Source organism: Tachypleus tridentatus, chromosome 6 (assembly GCF_004210375.1).
Source record: "Tachypleus tridentatus isolate NWPU-2018 chromosome 6, ASM421037v1, whole genome shotgun sequence".
Taxonomy (NCBI): Eukaryota; Metazoa; Arthropoda; class Merostomata; order Xiphosura; family Limulidae; genus Tachypleus; species Tachypleus tridentatus.
This window is the reverse complement of record NC_134830.1, coordinates 34,780,476-34,799,250: the sequence shown is the minus strand read 5'-3', so window position 1 is coordinate 34,799,250 and position 18,775 is coordinate 34,780,476. Positions and strand designations below refer to the sequence as shown.

Genomic DNA, 18,775 nt, shown 5'->3' with positions numbered 1-18,775 from the left:
TCATGTTTAATGGTGAGAATGGTAAGATAGGAGACATAAATTTTGGTAGTGTAGGAGTTATCTTCAATTAAGACAGCTTTATTTTTCTGATAGGGCTGCAAGTCTTTTGTACTTAGAGGGTTTAGTTAAACTAAAGGAGCTTAAGGAAAACGTTAAGTATTTGAATGATAAGTTTTGAGTTTTTAATAGGGCTTTCTAGATGGACCAAAAGGCCTCTTGTTGTTATTTAATGTTATTTTATCAAAAGAACATTTTTAGAAACAGATGTTTATTTTTCTTGAGTTAAAATATTTTGCACAGAGAAATTAAGTAAATTATAAGATGAATTCAGTTGTGAACAACAATAAAAAAAAAAAAAACACCAAAAAAACACTAGCATAGCACTTAACATTGTTTTCTATATTTTGTAAGCAAAGTTATTTAGGAAACATTGATATAATCTATATGCAAAAACGGCTCGTTTGGGTTGAGAAAATATTTTGCGAAGAAGAGTGAACAACGTTTTGACCTTCTTCAGTCATCATCAGGTTCACAAAGTAAGAGGTAATTGACCAGAAGCTGACCACATGTTTGGAAGGGGTTGTGTAACTGAGTGTTGGAATGTAGAGGGTGGTGTTAGATTTTGAATATATAATTTTATATTATTTATTTTATTATATTTAATATAGGTACAAAGGCTTTCCTTTATATTGGTTTATTTTGGGTTTATGTTGTTGTATAAGTAAGGCTTCTTTAATTTTACGTTTATTTATGTTTGTTTCTTTATTTAGTATTTGAGTGTTTTCTATGTTTATGTTGTGTTTATTTGACTTGCAGTGTTCGAAAACCTGTGAAGGTGACTTCCATTTTTCTACTTGTTTCTCCAATATAGAAGTCGTGGCAGTAATCACATTGTATTTTATAAATAATGTTGGTGTGGTGTTTGTCAGTGTAGTTTTTACATAGTATAGACCTTAGTTTTGTGCCTGTTTTTTGAATAAATTTGGTATTAACTGGAATGTCATATTTTGTTACTAGTTTTTGCTAAATGTTGGTTATTTGTCTGCTGATGTCGGGAATATATGGTATGCAGCAGTATATGGTTTCGTGATTTTTTGATTTGTGAGATATATTTACTTTTTTTGGTTGATTTTGCTTTCTGTCTAGGTGTGTGCATATAATGTTTTTTACAGTTTGTGGAGGAAACTTATTGATGTTGATGAAGTATTGTTTTATTTTGTCTAATTCATCGTTAATTTTATCTGGTGAGTATAGTTTTATGGCAGTGTTTATTTGGTTTCTTAGTATGTTGAGTTTTTGTTTTGTTTCATGTGCTGAGTCCCAAGGAATATATAGTCCAGTATGAGTGATTTTTCGGTGGATTTCTGTTTTAAATTGTGTGTCGGTTCTTGTAATTTTGAGGTTAAGAAATGATATTTGATTGCTTTCTTCCTGTTCACATGTGAAGTTAATGTTGGGATGTATAGAGTTAATGTGATTGAAAAAATTAAGTATGTGTTCTGTAGATTTGAATCCCGCAACCGTGTCATCTACATATCTGTACCAGTATAGTGGTAGATGTAATGCTGTGTTAATTGCTTGTGTTTCAACTTGTGTCATGAAAATATTGGCTAGAACTGGTGATACTGGGTTGCCCATGCTTAGTTTTGGTTGTTTGTTTGTATATAGTTGTGGTTGTTGAACATGAAGTTTGTCTTTATCGGGGCGAATTCTATGAGGGTTGCTAATTGGTTGCTGGGAATGTCTATACTTGGGTTTGGGTCTCAGATATAGAGTTCTAAGGCTATCTTGCAGGCTTCAGTGGTTGGAACTTCTGTAAAGAGTGATATAACATTGAAATTGGCCATTAAGGCTTTATGATTAAGTTGATTTAGATTAGACTTGAAATTAAAAGAGTCTTTGACGAATGAGCTGGCTGATGTTACATATTTGGAGAATGCCCATGCTATGCATTTACTTAGATTGTAATTAAATCTAAGTTCATATGTGGACATTATTGGTTGTAACGGATAATCTGGTTTATGATGTTTGGGGATGTCTTATATTTGTGGTGTGCGCGAGTCGGTTTTACGTAGGTAGGAATAAAGTGTTTGTGAAATTGTGTTGGCTTTTTTCATAAATAAAGAAACAAACATAAACAAATGCAAAATTAAAGAAGCCTTACTTATACAACAACATAAACCCAAAATAAACCAATATAAAGGAATGCCTTTATACCAATATTAAATATAATAAAATAAATAATATAAAATTATATATTAAAAATCTAACACCACCCTCTACATTCCAACACTCAGTTACACAACCACTTCCAAACATGTGGTCAGCTTCTGGTCAGTTACCTCTTTCTTTCTTTGTGAACCTGATGATGACTGAAGAAGGTTGAAACGTTGTTCGCTCTTCTACGTAAAATATTTTCTCAACCCAAATGAGCCGTTTTTGCATATATATTTCTCTACAAGTGGGTTTTCTCGACATCACTGATTGATATAATCTGACAAAGTTATCTACTTTGGAATTCTTTTCATTCTGTTCAAAAATAAAAAATGAAATTATTTTTTAAAAATAGTTCTACATGAGTTTACTAATTCAGTAAAGGTTTCAGATATTTAAAATGTATGGTAAATATCAAAACAAATGTAGTTTTGTTAAGCTGATGGTAATTGGACATTATATTTTATACCAGATCCCATCAGACTTTGAGTTACAACATACAAAGTCGTTTAGTTAACTGATATTCTACAGTAAACTTTTCTTACAGGAAACTTAGGTGAGTCTAAAACATTGAACTGATAAATTATTATCAGACTCATGTTGTGTAGTATTTCACGCCTATTTCTTGTACATCTTGGTAAACAACTATTGCCTGGTACAGAAAGGCAAGCAAAAGTCTTCTAATATTTGAGTGAACAACTATACTTTTATTGAAACAAGTTAGCAGGAGTTTTCTAATTTATTAATATACAAGTATGCATTTGATATATAAACCATTTGCCATAAGCCAGAAAATTGTAATGGATTTTAAGGAAAGAAGAAAGAGGTTTGAAAGTTATATTGTACCTTGTAAAGAAAGGTCTAATATAAACATTTTATCATATGTGTAGAATTCTACATACTTGATGGAATTAAACCTAACCTTTTCTAAAATTTAGTAAAGTTACCAAAAACAATGTTTACAGTTACTATTAATCACTGGAGTCAGTTTTGAAGACATCTATTCTTTTAATTATAAACCTTAGTACTGTTATTTTCCCATTATACTTTTTTATGAGGTTATTTTTTGTTTCAGTATTCTAAGTGTTTTGTAATATACTAATGTAAGTTAGTACTGCTTGATTGGAATTATGAAGATGCAGAGATTCTGTTTACGTTTCCCAACCCCTAAGACTTTCCTGTACATAGTTGTTTTTATGTTGTAATGGATTAAATGTAATAACAAAAGGTGTTTGTTTATATTCATTAAAGCTTGCAACTGTTATCCACCTGGGACACTACCTGAAGCAGTTGATAATGAGATTTTGACATGTGACCTTGGAAGTGGTCGATGCCACTGCCAGTCACATGTCAGGGGACGGCAGTGTGACCAGTGTGATGATGGCTACTGGAATCTTGAGAGTGGGAATGGGTGTGAGCTTTGTAACTGTGATCCAATTGGAGCATTGAATAGAACGTGTAACATAAGAACTGGGCAATGTTTCTGCAGGTCAGGAATCACTGGTAAAAGATGTGACATGTGTTTGCCTAATCACTTTGGCTATTCTTTGGAAGGCTGTAGAGGTGAGTATCCACAATTCACACTATTTTGTTGTATTTAAAACATTAACTGTTCTTCGACAGAAATGCACTTCTTATTGTAATGGCCAAATTAACTGACAAGATAGCCTAAAACACACATGCTTTTTATAATGAGGATTACATCACAAGGGTACACTGAATGCAACTTAGGTCTTACTTTAAAATACCTGAGCACTTTACACATTATTTCATGCTTTGTACCCCAGTGTTAGATGTTTGTTTTGCAGCTACAGTTTAAGTTTTTTTTTATTCTATCCCTCTCCTAAAAATACATATAATTATAGATGCCAAGTATATTTTACACCAGTGTCCCTGGATAGAATAACCTGATTATTTTCACCCTGTTTCCTCACAGACTATTCTATCAACATGAATTACTAATAACTATAACCTCTTTTTAATCCACATCCTTCTCTGACTCTGTTTCCTTCCCTTGAATAGTTCATTTGGAGAAGCCAAGGTCTGAAATGTGTTGCTCAAAAGAATATGGTCATTATAACTAAATTCACTTTTGTAACTCTAATAGTACTCTAATATCCTGAAAGTCAATGTTAGCTGATGTATCCCTTGTAGGTAAATGTTTAAGCTCCTCCTGAACTCTTATTAACATTTCTCACAGTCTACACTTCTGTTTATCTATACCCTTTACTTTAATTGGGATAGCCTTTAACTTCTCCTCCAGGTTAGAAACTCTACATAATAATTGCATACCTTCATTACTAGCTTCCTTAAAAGTACACACCATTTGTTGCACCCATTACACGTAACATACAGTTAACACTTAACTCTTACATTAGTCTTAATCATTATATAGCTTGAAAATAAATACTCAGTACCTAATATCAGTATCTTGTTGTTAACACTGGTACTATTAAGCCTAACAAGTAACATTTAAGAATCAATTATATATATATATTATTATCATTACTTCTTACACTAAAGTAATAAAGTTTATCTTTAATTAAATAGAGCTTATCAGTTATGAATAATTTATTGAGTAATCATTAAAAACTTTCAAAGAAGGATGCTTGTATATATATTTCAGCATGTGAATGTGACCCTGTGGGATCAATTTTGCTTCAGTGTGATGATTCAGGACAGTGTAAATGCAGGCCTAATGTTGAGGGTCGCCACTGTGATCGATGCCAAGAAAATAAATACAACAAAGATGCTGGGTGTATTGGTAATATCTTTCATTTATGTCAGATATTAACTTTATTTTATAAAATGAATTATTTCCACTTTTATTTACAATTACTGACAAAAATTTTGTATGTTTTATTTTTTACTTTCTCAACTTCATCTCTCTCTCTCTCTCTCTCTCTCTCTGAAATCAAAAGTGTGCAAATAATAATCTTATTGTCTATCTTGCTAATGTGTTTCCACTGTATGATTTTTAAAACTCTATTTACTTAAACATCTTCACTGTGGTACATTTTATAAACATCACATTTTGCTTAATACGTTTTTAAACAGATGTTTAAATATTTAAACAGAAACATTTGATATTTCTTCTTATTGCCAGCACCAAAATAATTTTACATATATTTGATAAAGCAAAATATTTTGGAATAACACACTGACAGCTCTGAAACTTCTTTATTTGATAGATTGTCCTCCTTGCTACAATTTGGTCCAGGATGCAGTAAATGAACACCGAGCTAAGCTTAATGATTTAGCCAAATTGTTGGATGAGATAAGAGAAAATCCTCAAGTTATAGATGATCTAGACTTTGAGAAAAAGTTGGAAGACGTTGTAAAACGTGTTGATGACTTGTTAGATGATGCAAGAAGAGCCGCAGGTACTGATGAAAGAAATCGGAAATATTTGATTCAGATGTGTTGGAACTGAAGTTTCTTTGAATAAAAAAAATAACCTGATGTATGAAAATTTATTATTTTATTTCACAGTATTTTTCAGTTAAATACATGCTGTTTTTGCTCAAAAGGATTTGGTTTGTTTTGAATGTCATACAAAAACTTTGCAAGGGCTATTTGTGCTAGCCATCCTTAATTTAGCAGTAATGTGTTAACATGTATTCAGTAACACAATGCTTGCTTTGGGTGTGTATATATTTTAGTGGTGAACATTTGTTATCTTCTAAGAAATATGATAATATTTACATATGTGGTTTGAAAATAAATCTTTTTTGCATAGGTGGAGATGGTAATCTGGTTGGTCAACTTAATGAATTGAGGAAGAGAATTGAGGATGTTCAGAAAATAGCTGGAGAAGCTAGTGACAAAATTTATGATGCTGGAGATATTAGTGAACAGGGAAGACGCAACATTACATTAGCAGAGGAAGCCATTAAACGTGCTCAAGATGCACTGGCAAACGCTCGACGATACCTGGAAACTGAAGGGATAGATGCTCTAGAAAAGGCTAAGGAACGATCGGATAAATTTGGTCAGCAGTCTCATCGCATGTCTGAAATAGCACGTGAAGCAAGACATAGAGCAGATGAGTAAGTAGGTAGATTCGATGAATAGTCTAACTACATCAGATGATGCAAGATAATAGGACAATCAGTTTGATTTATGTCTTAGAAATATGTATCAGTAAGTTGATAAATCTGATCAGTAGTTTGGCTGTATGCTTACAGTTGTACTTGAGGTAGACTGATATTATATATTAGATTTGAATTAAACAGGCATCAAGAGGAAGCAGTAGTGATAGAAATATTAGCTGAAGAAGCCTTAAATACATCCACAGAAGCTTACCAATTGGCAAAAGGTATGCTCAACACACAGGATGAGACTCAAGATGAAATCAGAAGATTGAGAAATCAGTATGTTAAATTTGTCTTTTCTTTCAAAATTAAATTACTTTTTACACCTTTAGCAGTAATTTGATGTTCATTATTCTCTAAATAGCTCCAAAATGTCTTGTTCTAATGTCTCTAAATATTCATGCTATTAGTAGAGTGATAATTCAATTTGATTAATAATTTAATAATTGTCTATTTATGTAAGCCTGCAATTTATTAACTGCTATCTGTTTCTCATCTGATATACAACATTCAGCTGCTAAATCTTCTGTTATAGTCTTTTTACATACATTGTAATTATACAGTGTGTAACATAAAGAATGAAATTATAGGCCAGAAGAAGTAACGAGTTTCTATTAAAGAATGTAAAAATTAAATAGAAATCTTATAACCCACCTTTTTGATGGACTTCTTGGACCTATGTGTTTCTAGAACATTATGAACATTAAAGAATGTATTTAATGTGTAGTCAAAGTATTGTTTGTTGAATGTAATCCTTATTAGTTGTATGTAATTTTATTATTAAATTTAGGTTAGATGATACTACTGATCTTCTCCAGGAGACAAAGGATATTGCACAAGAGGCACAAGATGAATCCAACAAAGCATATGATGATGCTTTGGATATCTATACCGATGCTAGCTCTGTTACCATTCCAGATGTGGATGTACAAGGAATGAAAGATAAAGCTCAAGATATCATTGAAGAGGTATGTTTGTATGCAACAAAGGAATTGTTGTAGGACCCATGGTGTAAAAACAAGTGTTTTTAGATGAGAACAAGGTAATTGATTTTAAGTAAACAAATGATGGGTCTTAAGGGAAAAAAAATAAATTAATGGGTTCAATAGTTATTTAGCATTCACACATTGTCATTGTAAACGTTTGTATGTAGGTAAATAATGTGTTATTTAGAAAATAATTAGAAATACAGAAAAATATTAAATATATCAAACATATAAATATGAAACTAAATTTAATCCAAAGTAAAATCATGGGCTTTGATTATCATTACCTTTTAAAACTAAGAACTAATGCATGTGTCAGTGAATGATAATATCTATCGAATGTGTGAAACTGAGGTGAGGACAAGAACTTAAACTAATTACAGTGAATTGCATACATTATAGGTAATATCATGTCTCTAACAATATTCCAAAATGGATAGGAATAAATAATAATACTTTTCAACAAATACATTTAATGTGTTACCAAATTAATAGATCCTGGAAAGCATTATAATACAATTTTCAATTGGGTTTTAATAAAGGAAAAATTTCAAATATGTATTTCCACTTAGTTATTAAATATTTAACTCTATTAATATTTTATTTTCATAACTTAATAAGCAAATTGAGTAAATCACTTAGTAAAATTATCATTAATAGAAAAGTTACTAAAGGTGTATAGGAAAACGGGAAAAATATGAATACAATATTGAACTTTCATAATCTGCATTCCTGTATAAGAATTTCAAATTTTAAATGATTTCTGCAATTTTGGATATTCTTTTTCATTATATAAATACTTATTATACAACAAGAAGCTTTGGTTTATTGTTGACACTTTTGTCTAAATCTTTATAAATACTTGCATGATAAGGTCAAAGGTGGTTAAGAAACAGAAACAAGACCAGAGTAATAACATAAACATATAGTGCCTTTACTAAGTTCATTGTGTATTATAGGCACGAAAGATTAGAGGAAATGCTGATGGACTTATTGAAGATAACCAGGAGCTAGTGGATAAGATTGAGGACCAAAAATTAGAAGCTGAAGAACTCCTGGCTGAAGGAATGAGACAACAACAAGTAAAAACTGTAGATCTGTTATTAACACACATCTTATATTCAGATGCAGTTATTTGATGGCAGCATGAACTTGAATTTAGTTAACTTTTAATATCGAACTTTCTTTTTAGTAAGCCATCATGATACAAGGGTTGAAGTAATAATTTTCATAATTGTTTACTTAAAAGTTCTTTCTGTTTGAGGAATCGCTGAACATTACAAGAGTTCCAGGTATTTAACGTAGTAAGCAATTGAAAAAAAGTTCTCAGGAGTCTTTGTTTACTTTTCACGATTTAAATTAGATAAAACCTTAAATTCTCTGATTTAATAAATGAATTGATGCATTATATCAACAGCTTATTTTTATCTATAACTTCTAATATTTATAGCCAACAGAAGGTTTGTGTTGGTGTAAAATTCTATTCTATGATTAACAACCTGTTTATAGACATTCCAAACAAAATGAAGTTTAAATCAAAACACTAGCCACTGACCTAGTTTGTGTTGAAATGTATTGAAGGTTAACAACTGGTTTAATTATATTATTTTAACATCTTGTGTTTCAAATTAACTTTTGTTTAGATGTCACCAAAGGGATTGTTAATGTTACTTATCCAGACTTTTAACTCATTCATTGTATCCTGTAATATTTCCAATGATCTGGTATAAATGTATAAAGTGATTATTTTCAATTTCATGTATAAGAATAAGCTTTTTCTTAGTTTAATTCATGATACAGAAATACTACAGTATTTGTAATATAATAAATATACATCTATACACATGGTTAAACTTTTTCAGATTTAGAAAGGATGGTAATAAAACTTGATGAAAAACCACTAAAGTAACTTAAAAAATGTTTAACAAAATTTAATGTCTTACTACCAGACTTTGGTAAATGGTGGATATTTATAAGTTATTTGGATTTTAATAAACTAATTTTAATATTAGAACTTTTTCAGTTGTGAATATATGCAAGACAAAGGTTATATATTTTCTTGTATGAAAATGCCATGGTTATTCTTTTGTCGTTCTTAAGTATTATAAATCAATTTGAAAAGTAAAAATCAGCTTTGATTGTTTCAGATTGGAGATGAAATGCTAGCTGATGCAGATGCTGCACTGGCCAAGGCTAAAGAAGCTGTAGCATCTGGTGATAGAACATTGGAAGAAGCAAATAATACCCTTGATACTTTAAAAAGTAAATCTTGTATTCTAATCCACTGAGGGGATCTATAATAGGATAGTTTTAAAACACCTAATTTATCATCAAATTTATCATGTTATTCAAAGAATGAAAATAAAGCATTTTATAAGTTGTTCTTAATATTTGTTAATATATTTCACTATAACAGAATAATTATAATGTGTAAAAGCATCAAAAGTGGTTAATTTTTACATTAAATGTGGATGTGTTTATTAAGGTTTTTCCTGAGGATCCTACAGAGTATTTGACTTTAGCTGGCCAAAAGAAAAAATATTTTGCAGGTGTGAGCTACGTGAGAAGTATACTTAACTAATTAATTTCTGCACGTATCAGATGTATGAGGATTTGTCTTGTGATCAAATAGCAAGTGTTTGGTCATTGAAGTTACATTTGTGTGTGATAATCTGTTGGAGGCAGCACTACGTTTTTACAGTTCATGAAATTTCATTGTACTATCAAGTACAAATACCATAAACTATCTGGGCAGTCTATTACATATTTAAAGTCCAAGAGTTGACAGGATCCAGTGCATCTTTCAAAAGCATCCTGTCTTTTTTGATGTGACTGGAGTTAACAAGATATTGTCCATTTCATTTAGCTATTTACTTCTGTTTCAAAGATTGCAGCAATGACTAGTGTGATAAAGGTGAACATTTCTTATTTGTTAGGCTAAACAAAATCTACTTTGTTGTTTTATTATACACTTCATATTCTGTTACTTATTATTATACTCTTGATGTGTGTTGGGCTCTGGGCAACTCCCTATTTGCCCATAAGATAAAATGGCCCTACACATGTCATGTTATACCTACACCATACTTCTGTCATCACATGTGTCACATTTCTGTATGAAAATATCATCATTTATGGTTACAGATTTTTATCATACAAGATATCATGCTTTAGAGTGAAAAAATAATGTTGATTTCCTTGTTATTAGTTCACTGGATGTGATTTTGGCACGACTGCAGATAAGAATAAGTGAAATGCACCTTAGTTAACTTGTGACTATTGTTTCTAACTATGTGTATACTGAACATAGCACTCATTTGCATCTCTAATTACTGGGTGACCAGTTATTATTTTTAACACCTGCATTTATTAAACCTTTTAAACTATATATTTGTCAATTGCATAAGTGTATATTATTCAGAACTAAAATTTTCTTTTGACCTAACTAAACCCTAATTTTCCTGCTTACTAAACCTCTGCTGGAGAAACGCATGTCAAGTAAATATACTTTAGTTTGTGATGTTTTTGTCTGTAATATATTAGAAAGATAAGAGATCTGTAATCTGTTTGTTATGTAAAATTATAATTGATTTCAAGTCATTCATAAAAACAACCCAATAAACTCTGACCTTTTACTTCTTTTTACTAGTTGAATTATCTAGAGTTGTCTGGAAAACATAGTAAGTGCTTTAGGAAAACTTATACTAGTAAGTTTTTAATTTTATTTTTCTTGTCAGAGTTTGACAAATTAGTTAAAGACAGTAAAGAAGAAGCTGATGATGCCCTAAAGAAGGTTCCAGAAATTGAGAAATTGATTGGAGAAGCTGAGGAGAAGACAAAAGATGCAGAGAATGCTCTTAGTGGAGCTGGAAAGAATGCTATGTTTGCTAGAGATATAGCTCGAGAAGCTCAGAAAATAGCTGAGCAAGCTTCCAATGTGAGTATCTCTTTTCTTTTAAATATGATAAATGTGATACATTCATAGCCTGAACAGTTCTGCAAAACATAAAATAAATTTGCACTTCATAAAGCTATTTCAGTTCAAGGCCATTTTTAAGACCAAATATTTTGTATTAAAATAGTTTTTCATGCTGGAAGTTTATTTTGTTTTCATTTACTGTTGTTCCTTTCCACATTCCAAGGATAGCATTCGGTGATTACAGAATATTCTAATGCTTCTTTTATATATTATAGCTATCAAAATAAGTAAATGCTGATCAGTAGAATTGTATTTTCATAACATTAGCTTACTGATATGATTTAGTGTTTGTTCTTGTTACAATATTAAATTTTGGAATATGTTACAAAAGGTTCCTTATCTATTCACATATAATTATTTTTATGAAAAAACAAAACTGCAATATTAGTAAAAACAATCTATTTATTCTGTGTAGTTTATTTGAATTAGTTTGTTTTTTAACAACTGAATCTCATTCATTATTAAGTGTACCTTTTATTCCTCCAACCACTACCAGAGCAATATATAAGAAAATGCACCAAAAATGGTTAATTTTATTCATGAAAGGTTATAACCAGTTAATATCCTAAATAACTAAATGCAAGAATAAATTTCAGAATCATGTTAACTTTATAATATTCATTATTGTAACTTTGACACTTGTGTCAAGAAGTTGTTTTTTTTTCTCTTAAAGTTTGCTAGCTTGAAATATCTAGCCAATACCTTTTCTCTTGATTGTAAAAAAACAAACAAAAAAAAAACAACAAGAAATAACCTATGCAGATTTTTATAAATAGTTATTTAATGTTTCTTATTCTAATTGCATAACATTTTTATACGTTTCTATTTGTGTTTTAGGAAGCAGATGGTATCAGGAAAGATGCAGACCAGACTAAGGATAAGGCAGGACAGTTACATGATCAAGCAAACAATTTAGCTGGAGAGGTAGCTGAGACTGCTGATCGAATGAATGACTATGAAAACCAGGCTGAAAAAGATGAAGAGTTAGCTGAGGAGGTGAGTTCATCTATAAGAAAAGGTATTATAAATTATATATAAATTATTATGCAGTGGAAGAATATCCAGCAAAGTGTACTGCATCTACTTGTTTGTTTGTTGATTATTTTAACAATCATCACAAGATTATAGCACAGACGTAATTATCTGTGTATATAAATCAGATGTTTCTTAATTCATCTAGAACATTAAACTATTCTGATGGAGCAATTTCTTCTCTGTGGAGCTATGCTAAATTTTTATACACAAGTTCACTCTTTCTTTAAAGAGCATATGATTCAGAAGAAAGAACAAAATGGAGTTTGATACGCATTACTTCTTTGCATGCAACATCAAGTGATATTTTCAGTTATTAAAGTTATATAAATGATTTTGATAAATTAAAAGAATCAAGTGTGTTAAACTACAATCACTGAGCTAAATGATATTAAACATATGTGAAATATTTTTCAAATTTCATAATATTTTATGACGTACAATTCTTAAGTTAGTGATCAAAATCACAGTTTATTGGCTGATTAGTTTGTGATACCAATTAATATGAAAGTATCTCATTGTAATGTATTTTTAGGCATTAAAAAGAGCAAATCAAGCAAAGACAAGTGCCACAGATGCTTCCAAAAAAGTTAAGGGAGGTTTGGATGCTGTAGATAGGATAATGGGTGCTTTAGGTAAATTTACTTTCAATTCTTACTTAATATTTGATTGAGGAAAATAAATCATTCTAGAGACATAAGAATTATTTTACTATATTATAATTGTTTTGATTTAAAGTTCTGACTTTCCTAGTTTTCTTTGGAAAATTTATAGCTGCCTCACACTTTTAAGAATAATTTCTATTGATAGAACTATGTATAATACATAATTGCTTTGTAAAGAAGAAATAAATCTTAATCTTAGGAATACTAAAATCAGGCTGCAATTAGTGTATTTGAATTCACATATTTATATAAGAAAAATTATGTGCAGTAACATTTAGTGTAATTTTATGTGTGTGTGTATTTAATGTTTTTTAGAAACTATGAGAAATGCAAGTAATGATGCTAATGTTATCACTATATGCTAGAAACGTTTCTGCCCTATTACGTGTATTATACTAATTGTCCTGGCCCAGCATGGACAGGTGGTTAAGGTACTTGACTCGTAATCCGAGGGCCATGGGTTTGAATCCGCATCACACCAAACATACTTACCTTATCAGCGATAGGTGCATTATAATGTGATGGTCATTCCAACTACTTGTTGATAAAAGAGTAGCCCAAGAGTTGGCAGTGGGTGGTGATGACTAGCTGTCTTTCCTCTAGTCTTATGCTGCTAAATTAGGGACGGCAAACACAGATAGCCCTCATGTAGCTTTTCGCAAAATTCAATACAAAACAAAATACTAGTTCTGTACTATTTTATGCTTGTACCATTTTATTGGGCAAGCCAGTATTTATATTTGAAAATGTTCAAGAAAATGAATTGAACTATCAATTGAAAAGTTCTTTAAAGAGTGAAAGCACAAAGTGTGGAAGTTAAATATTGTGATATGTTTTTATCAAAATCGAAAACTTTTATTGTTTTGAAATTAAGGCAATCATTAATAACAATTAAATTAGGGACTATAGGTTTGTCATGTGGCTTAGCTATCTAAATGATATCCAGCTTTCACATGCCAACTTGTATTAATCATAATTGTTTTTCCATTTAGATAATCTAGATGAGATTGATCTTGGTCTGCTGGAAGAACTTGAAAAAAGGCTTGCTGAGGCAGAAGAAGAACTGAAAGATCCAAACTTGGACAAACAAATGAACGAACTCCGTAAAGCTCGTAATGAACAGCACAGGTGGATGCGAGACTATGAAAAGGAAATTGAACAGTTGAAGAAGGATGTAGAAAATGTTAGAGAGATTAAAGATGCTCTTCCAGAAGAGTGTTACAAAAGGGTTGTTTTAGAACCTTAAGTCACTTGTGAATGTCTGACATAGTAAATCTTCTGCATTTAGGTGGAGCCTTTTATAAAGGGCATAGCGTTTGATTATAAGTTAAATCTGATTAGGTCGTACAAACTGAGCTTTTTAAGTTAGACTTAGTTGATATGTGTACAGCTTCACCTTGCTGTTTGTTTTAAAGATTCAAACAAAAGTGACACTTTTCCTTTTGTTTGTGTGTGTGTGTATATGTTTATATACACATGAGAGTCAACAGCTGAAATTGAATGATACTTTGTAGTTTATTGCATTATTATTATTATTTTTTAATTCAGTAACATTTGTGCTCCAAAAACATAAGTCTCATTGCTTTTGGAAATGCTGTTTGCGATATCTTGCTTTACCATTTCCATTGTGATGCTATTTTTCTATTTTAAATTTGGTTAAAGTGTGTTTTGCACAACTTTTCCGAGTTCTGGAAGCTATCAAATGTATTTTAGGACTTGCTCAGAGAAAGAAGTGTTTCCATAATACTATGGAAAACATAAATTGCTTTAAGCCAGATACTAACAACTTTATCAAAGAAATTAAATTTATGAGTTTATTTTTTTGTTAACTGTTACTTAACTTTAAGAGATTTGATCTGTCAAATATTATTTATGACAACAAAGTTTCTTATTACACTTTTGCATTAAACCAATTACTTAATTTTATATTATCTGAAGATGTTCTAATCAATATTTTACCCGTGTTTTGTACGACTATTCATAAACTCTTTCAACCAAACCATGATACTTTCATAAGTGCCAACAGATATACACATGACCGTGTGGTTCGTGTCTTTGTATTACATTATTTGTTGTAGATTTTCTATTATTTTTAATTTGATTTTTCACTCTACCGAGAAATTTATGGTACAACGAAAATTTTTATACTGTGTTTATACTGACTTGGTGCTGAACGTAAGTACCAAAATTATTTGTGAAATGTCTTCTTTAGGAGACGATATTCTATACAAAGCTTGGGAACAAATACTTGTTAATTAATTGCAATAAGTTGTAACATCTTGCTTTTAAACAAATGTTTGCCAATGCTTTTTGCATAAGTTTATATTAGAGATGATAAATGTGTGTTATATATTTAAAACTGAAAGAAACAGCCAACTGTTTTGATTTTAATTACCAGTATGAAATTAAAATATCAGTTGTTGGTAGCCATATTTTCTATTGTAAGGAATAATAGCATTTATTTTATGCTGTTAACATAATGAAGTTATAAGTTTATTGTTATAATTAACTCTCATCTGTTAACGATATCTATCCATATTATTTTTGAAAAATCAGATATTTTCATTTAATACTTTTTTAGTATCATAGAATTAATTTGTTTGAAAGTGATGATTTTGTAATTTGTAGAATTCTGCATTGAAAGATGAAAGTAATTTTTATTGTGAAATTGTATCTGAGACATTTTGCAGCCTTTCTTTCAGGTTTATAAATATTATTAGTATGTCAGCTGTGGGTTTATCATATGGATCTTCTATATATTCATGTTTTTAAGAAATTAATTTGCTTTAAATTCTTGGTTTATTATTGTATTTGTAAAAGAATTATTCATGAACAATATTTATATGAAAGAAACGTTTTTGAAACTGAACTAAATGACAATAAAACGTTAAAAATGGAGATTTTACTTTTTTGATAAGGAGTAAAATATATAATAATGAAGAAAACGTTTAATAAGTGCAATGACATAAAAAAATATACGTGTATGTGCACTTAACAATGCCCTGAATTGTATGATGTTTTAGTGTTGTTCGTTTTAATTATTCAACATCTTGCATAATTAAATGTGTTAACCAATTTTCACTCCTAAACACCTTATCTGAAGTGCTAATGTTTCGAATATTTGACCATCTTAAATAATGAATGTAATGTGGTGTTTTTGATTCATTCCTTTTTTCCAGAGTGCAACAATTAGGACAACTATATAAATTATATACAGTAATACTATTTTCTGCCTTACTCTTTGAACAAAAAAGAATTTGAATAAATACATTTTATTGAAAAATAGTAAATGGTAGGTTATTAACCAAAATGCAAACCAATAAAATAGAAGTTCTAACTTATCTCAAGCTGGCAATTCCAATAATAGTTTCAGTATTGATGAAACCAGAAATAGTAATCATTCTATACTTGGCATTATGTGGATACCCATTTTTTAGTTACTAGCGTTTAGATATACAAGTTGACTTGCGACATTTTTTCTGTGTGCTGTCAACTTTTGAAGATTTTCTGTTTTTTAGGACAGTTTTTAAGTGAAAAATTTATACTAACAAACACTATCGTTAAAGTTATAAATAACCACTCGAGTATAAAACAACTACAACAATCGAACCAACATTATAATCACTTGTGATAAATATGAAGTGTACCTATTATTTAATTAATAAATAACCAAGCTGAAACACCCCATGTGCCACTTCGAAATAACAGGATAGTTTCAGCTTATATTTTATTGAATAATTAACTACACCGAAATAATTGCTTTATATTATTAAAACTAATAAAACTGCCCATTAAATTGCGTATATATTGTTTTCTTCATTATTAATAACCTTTGTTTCATTAGGAGATACATTAAAATCGTTATGATGACCGTATTACCATTAAATGCATTTGGGTCTCTATTGGATAAAAATTGAAAAGCCTTTCAGTGGGAATAAGTTAGGGACAATCAAATGATAGTGATAAAATTAATGAGAACCCTTAGAATTAGATTAAGACTACAGCTGTTAATGAAGTCATAATTGTGGGTGATTATCATTTTTCAGTATACATGCCTGAAAACAAAGAGTCAAACCACAAGGGAGAAATGTTTTTGGAATCTTTTCAGAATGTCTTTCTTTACCAAGTAGTTAAGGAACCTATAAGGAACAATGCTATTTTAGATTTATTGTTAACTTCAAATACAGAAATGATCAAAGAGATAGAAATAGGAGAACATTTGGATTCAAATGATAATTTCTTCATTAAGTTCAATGTTTTGCTGCAAATGTAGATACAGAATAACGATATTTTAGTTACAAATTTCTATAAAGCATATTTTGAAAGGTTTCAACAGATGTGAATTGGTCAGATGACTTCTGTGGTAATACTGATCAGATGTGGACATTTTTTTAAAGATCTCTTTTTCAATATTCAAGTTGAACGTATTCCTTATAAAAAGTATAGTGTCGGTACAAGTACGAAACCATATTGGCTCATAAATAGTTTAAGAGATAAAAAAAATTAAAGAATGTTTGTGTGTGTTTTCTTATAGCAAAGTCACATGGGCTATCTGCTGTGCCCATTGAAGGGAATCAAACTCCTAATTTAGCGTTGTAAATCTGAAGACCAACCAGCATCCTAGTGGGGGACAAAATTAAAGAAAAGCATCATAAATTTAAGAAATTTAAATTAACTGGTATGACAGGAGATTAAAAAGAATATTAAAAGCTAGTGTAACTGGAAATTGGGATACCAAAAGAATGACTGAGAAATGATTGGCTGGAATCGAAAAAATTAAAAGTCAGTATTTTTTTAAGTATGTTAAAGGTAAACGAAATGTTCGAATGGGAGTAGGAACCTTAAAGGGTGATAAAGAAAGGCTTAGTGTCTGATCCTTATGAGGTGTATGGGTTAGTAAATTTTGTTTTTTTCTTTGATTTTATTAAGAAAGATTTAAGTAGTATTCCACGTCTTGACCATTTAATAAAGGTAAATGAGAATGAACAAAATGATTGCATTAATTTTGAACTGCTAAAACCAGTTTGAAAGTGTAGAAAAATGTCTAATGAGTCAGATAATGTTTTCCAATGCTTTAGAAAGATGTTAAATATTGGATATGAGCTATTTACTACTATTTTTTATCAATTCTTAAAACAGTAGACAGAAACCAGAAGATTGATAGTCATCTGCGATAGATTATCTTCTCAAGAGAGGTGATAAACATGTATTTCAAGACTGCTGTTAAAATATAGAACAATGTTTCGACCTCCTTAGGTCAACTTCAGGTTAACAAAGAAATAATTTGCAACTGACAATTGCCGATCATATGTTTTAGGGACGAGAGTGTAAACGCGTGGAAGATTACAGTTGGCTTTGCAGTTAGATGTTAGGTTATTAATTAGTACTGGCATAAAGGTGTTTCTTTATATTGGTTTAATTTAGGTTAGTTGTATAGGTAGGGCTTTGATTTTGCGTTTGTCTATATTTGTTTCTCTACTTATTATCTGGGTGTTTTCTATGGTTATGTTGTTTAATAAAAGTTGACCCAGTAGTCTTGCATCAGTTGTGGGGAAAAAATTGTAAATTGTATTAAAAGATGCTTTGGAAAGTAATTAAATAGTTTAAAATTTTATTGGACAGTGAACATAATTTTACTAAATAATCTTGCCTTACAAATTTTTTGAGACTGTTTGAAAAAGTTACTGCTTGTACAGATGAGGGTTAGGGTGTAGGGTTTTTAAGATAATCTTTAACAAAGTGCCACATAGAGATAAGTTTCTTCACAAAACTTATGTGTGGGAGATAAGTTAACTACTTTGACAG

General features: G+C 30.2%; 1 protein-coding gene across 1 annotated transcript in view; it reads left to right on the top strand.

Annotated features, from left to right (window-relative positions):
- LOC143252226 (laminin subunit gamma-1-like) overlaps positions 1-16,059 on the top strand; it is a 77,760-nt gene extending 61,701 nt beyond the window's left edge. The window contains exons 15-26 of the mRNA XM_076504028.1: positions 3,466-3,777; positions 4,841-4,978; positions 5,406-5,597; positions 5,954-6,263; positions 6,450-6,587; positions 7,099-7,276; positions 8,254-8,376; positions 9,442-9,556; positions 11,032-11,231; positions 12,111-12,269; positions 12,841-12,940; positions 13,963-16,059. Coding sequence (XP_076360143.1) covers positions 3,466-3,777; positions 4,841-4,978; positions 5,406-5,597; positions 5,954-6,263; positions 6,450-6,587; positions 7,099-7,276; positions 8,254-8,376; positions 9,442-9,556; positions 11,032-11,231; positions 12,111-12,269; positions 12,841-12,940; positions 13,963-14,216 — 2,219 coding nt within the window. The 3' untranslated portion in view covers positions 14,217-16,059. The remainder of the gene's footprint in view (positions 1-3,465; positions 3,778-4,840; positions 4,979-5,405; positions 5,598-5,953; positions 6,264-6,449; positions 6,588-7,098; positions 7,277-8,253; positions 8,377-9,441; positions 9,557-11,031; positions 11,232-12,110; positions 12,270-12,840; positions 12,941-13,962) is intronic.
- Positions 16,060-18,775: the final 2,716 nt, after the last annotated feature.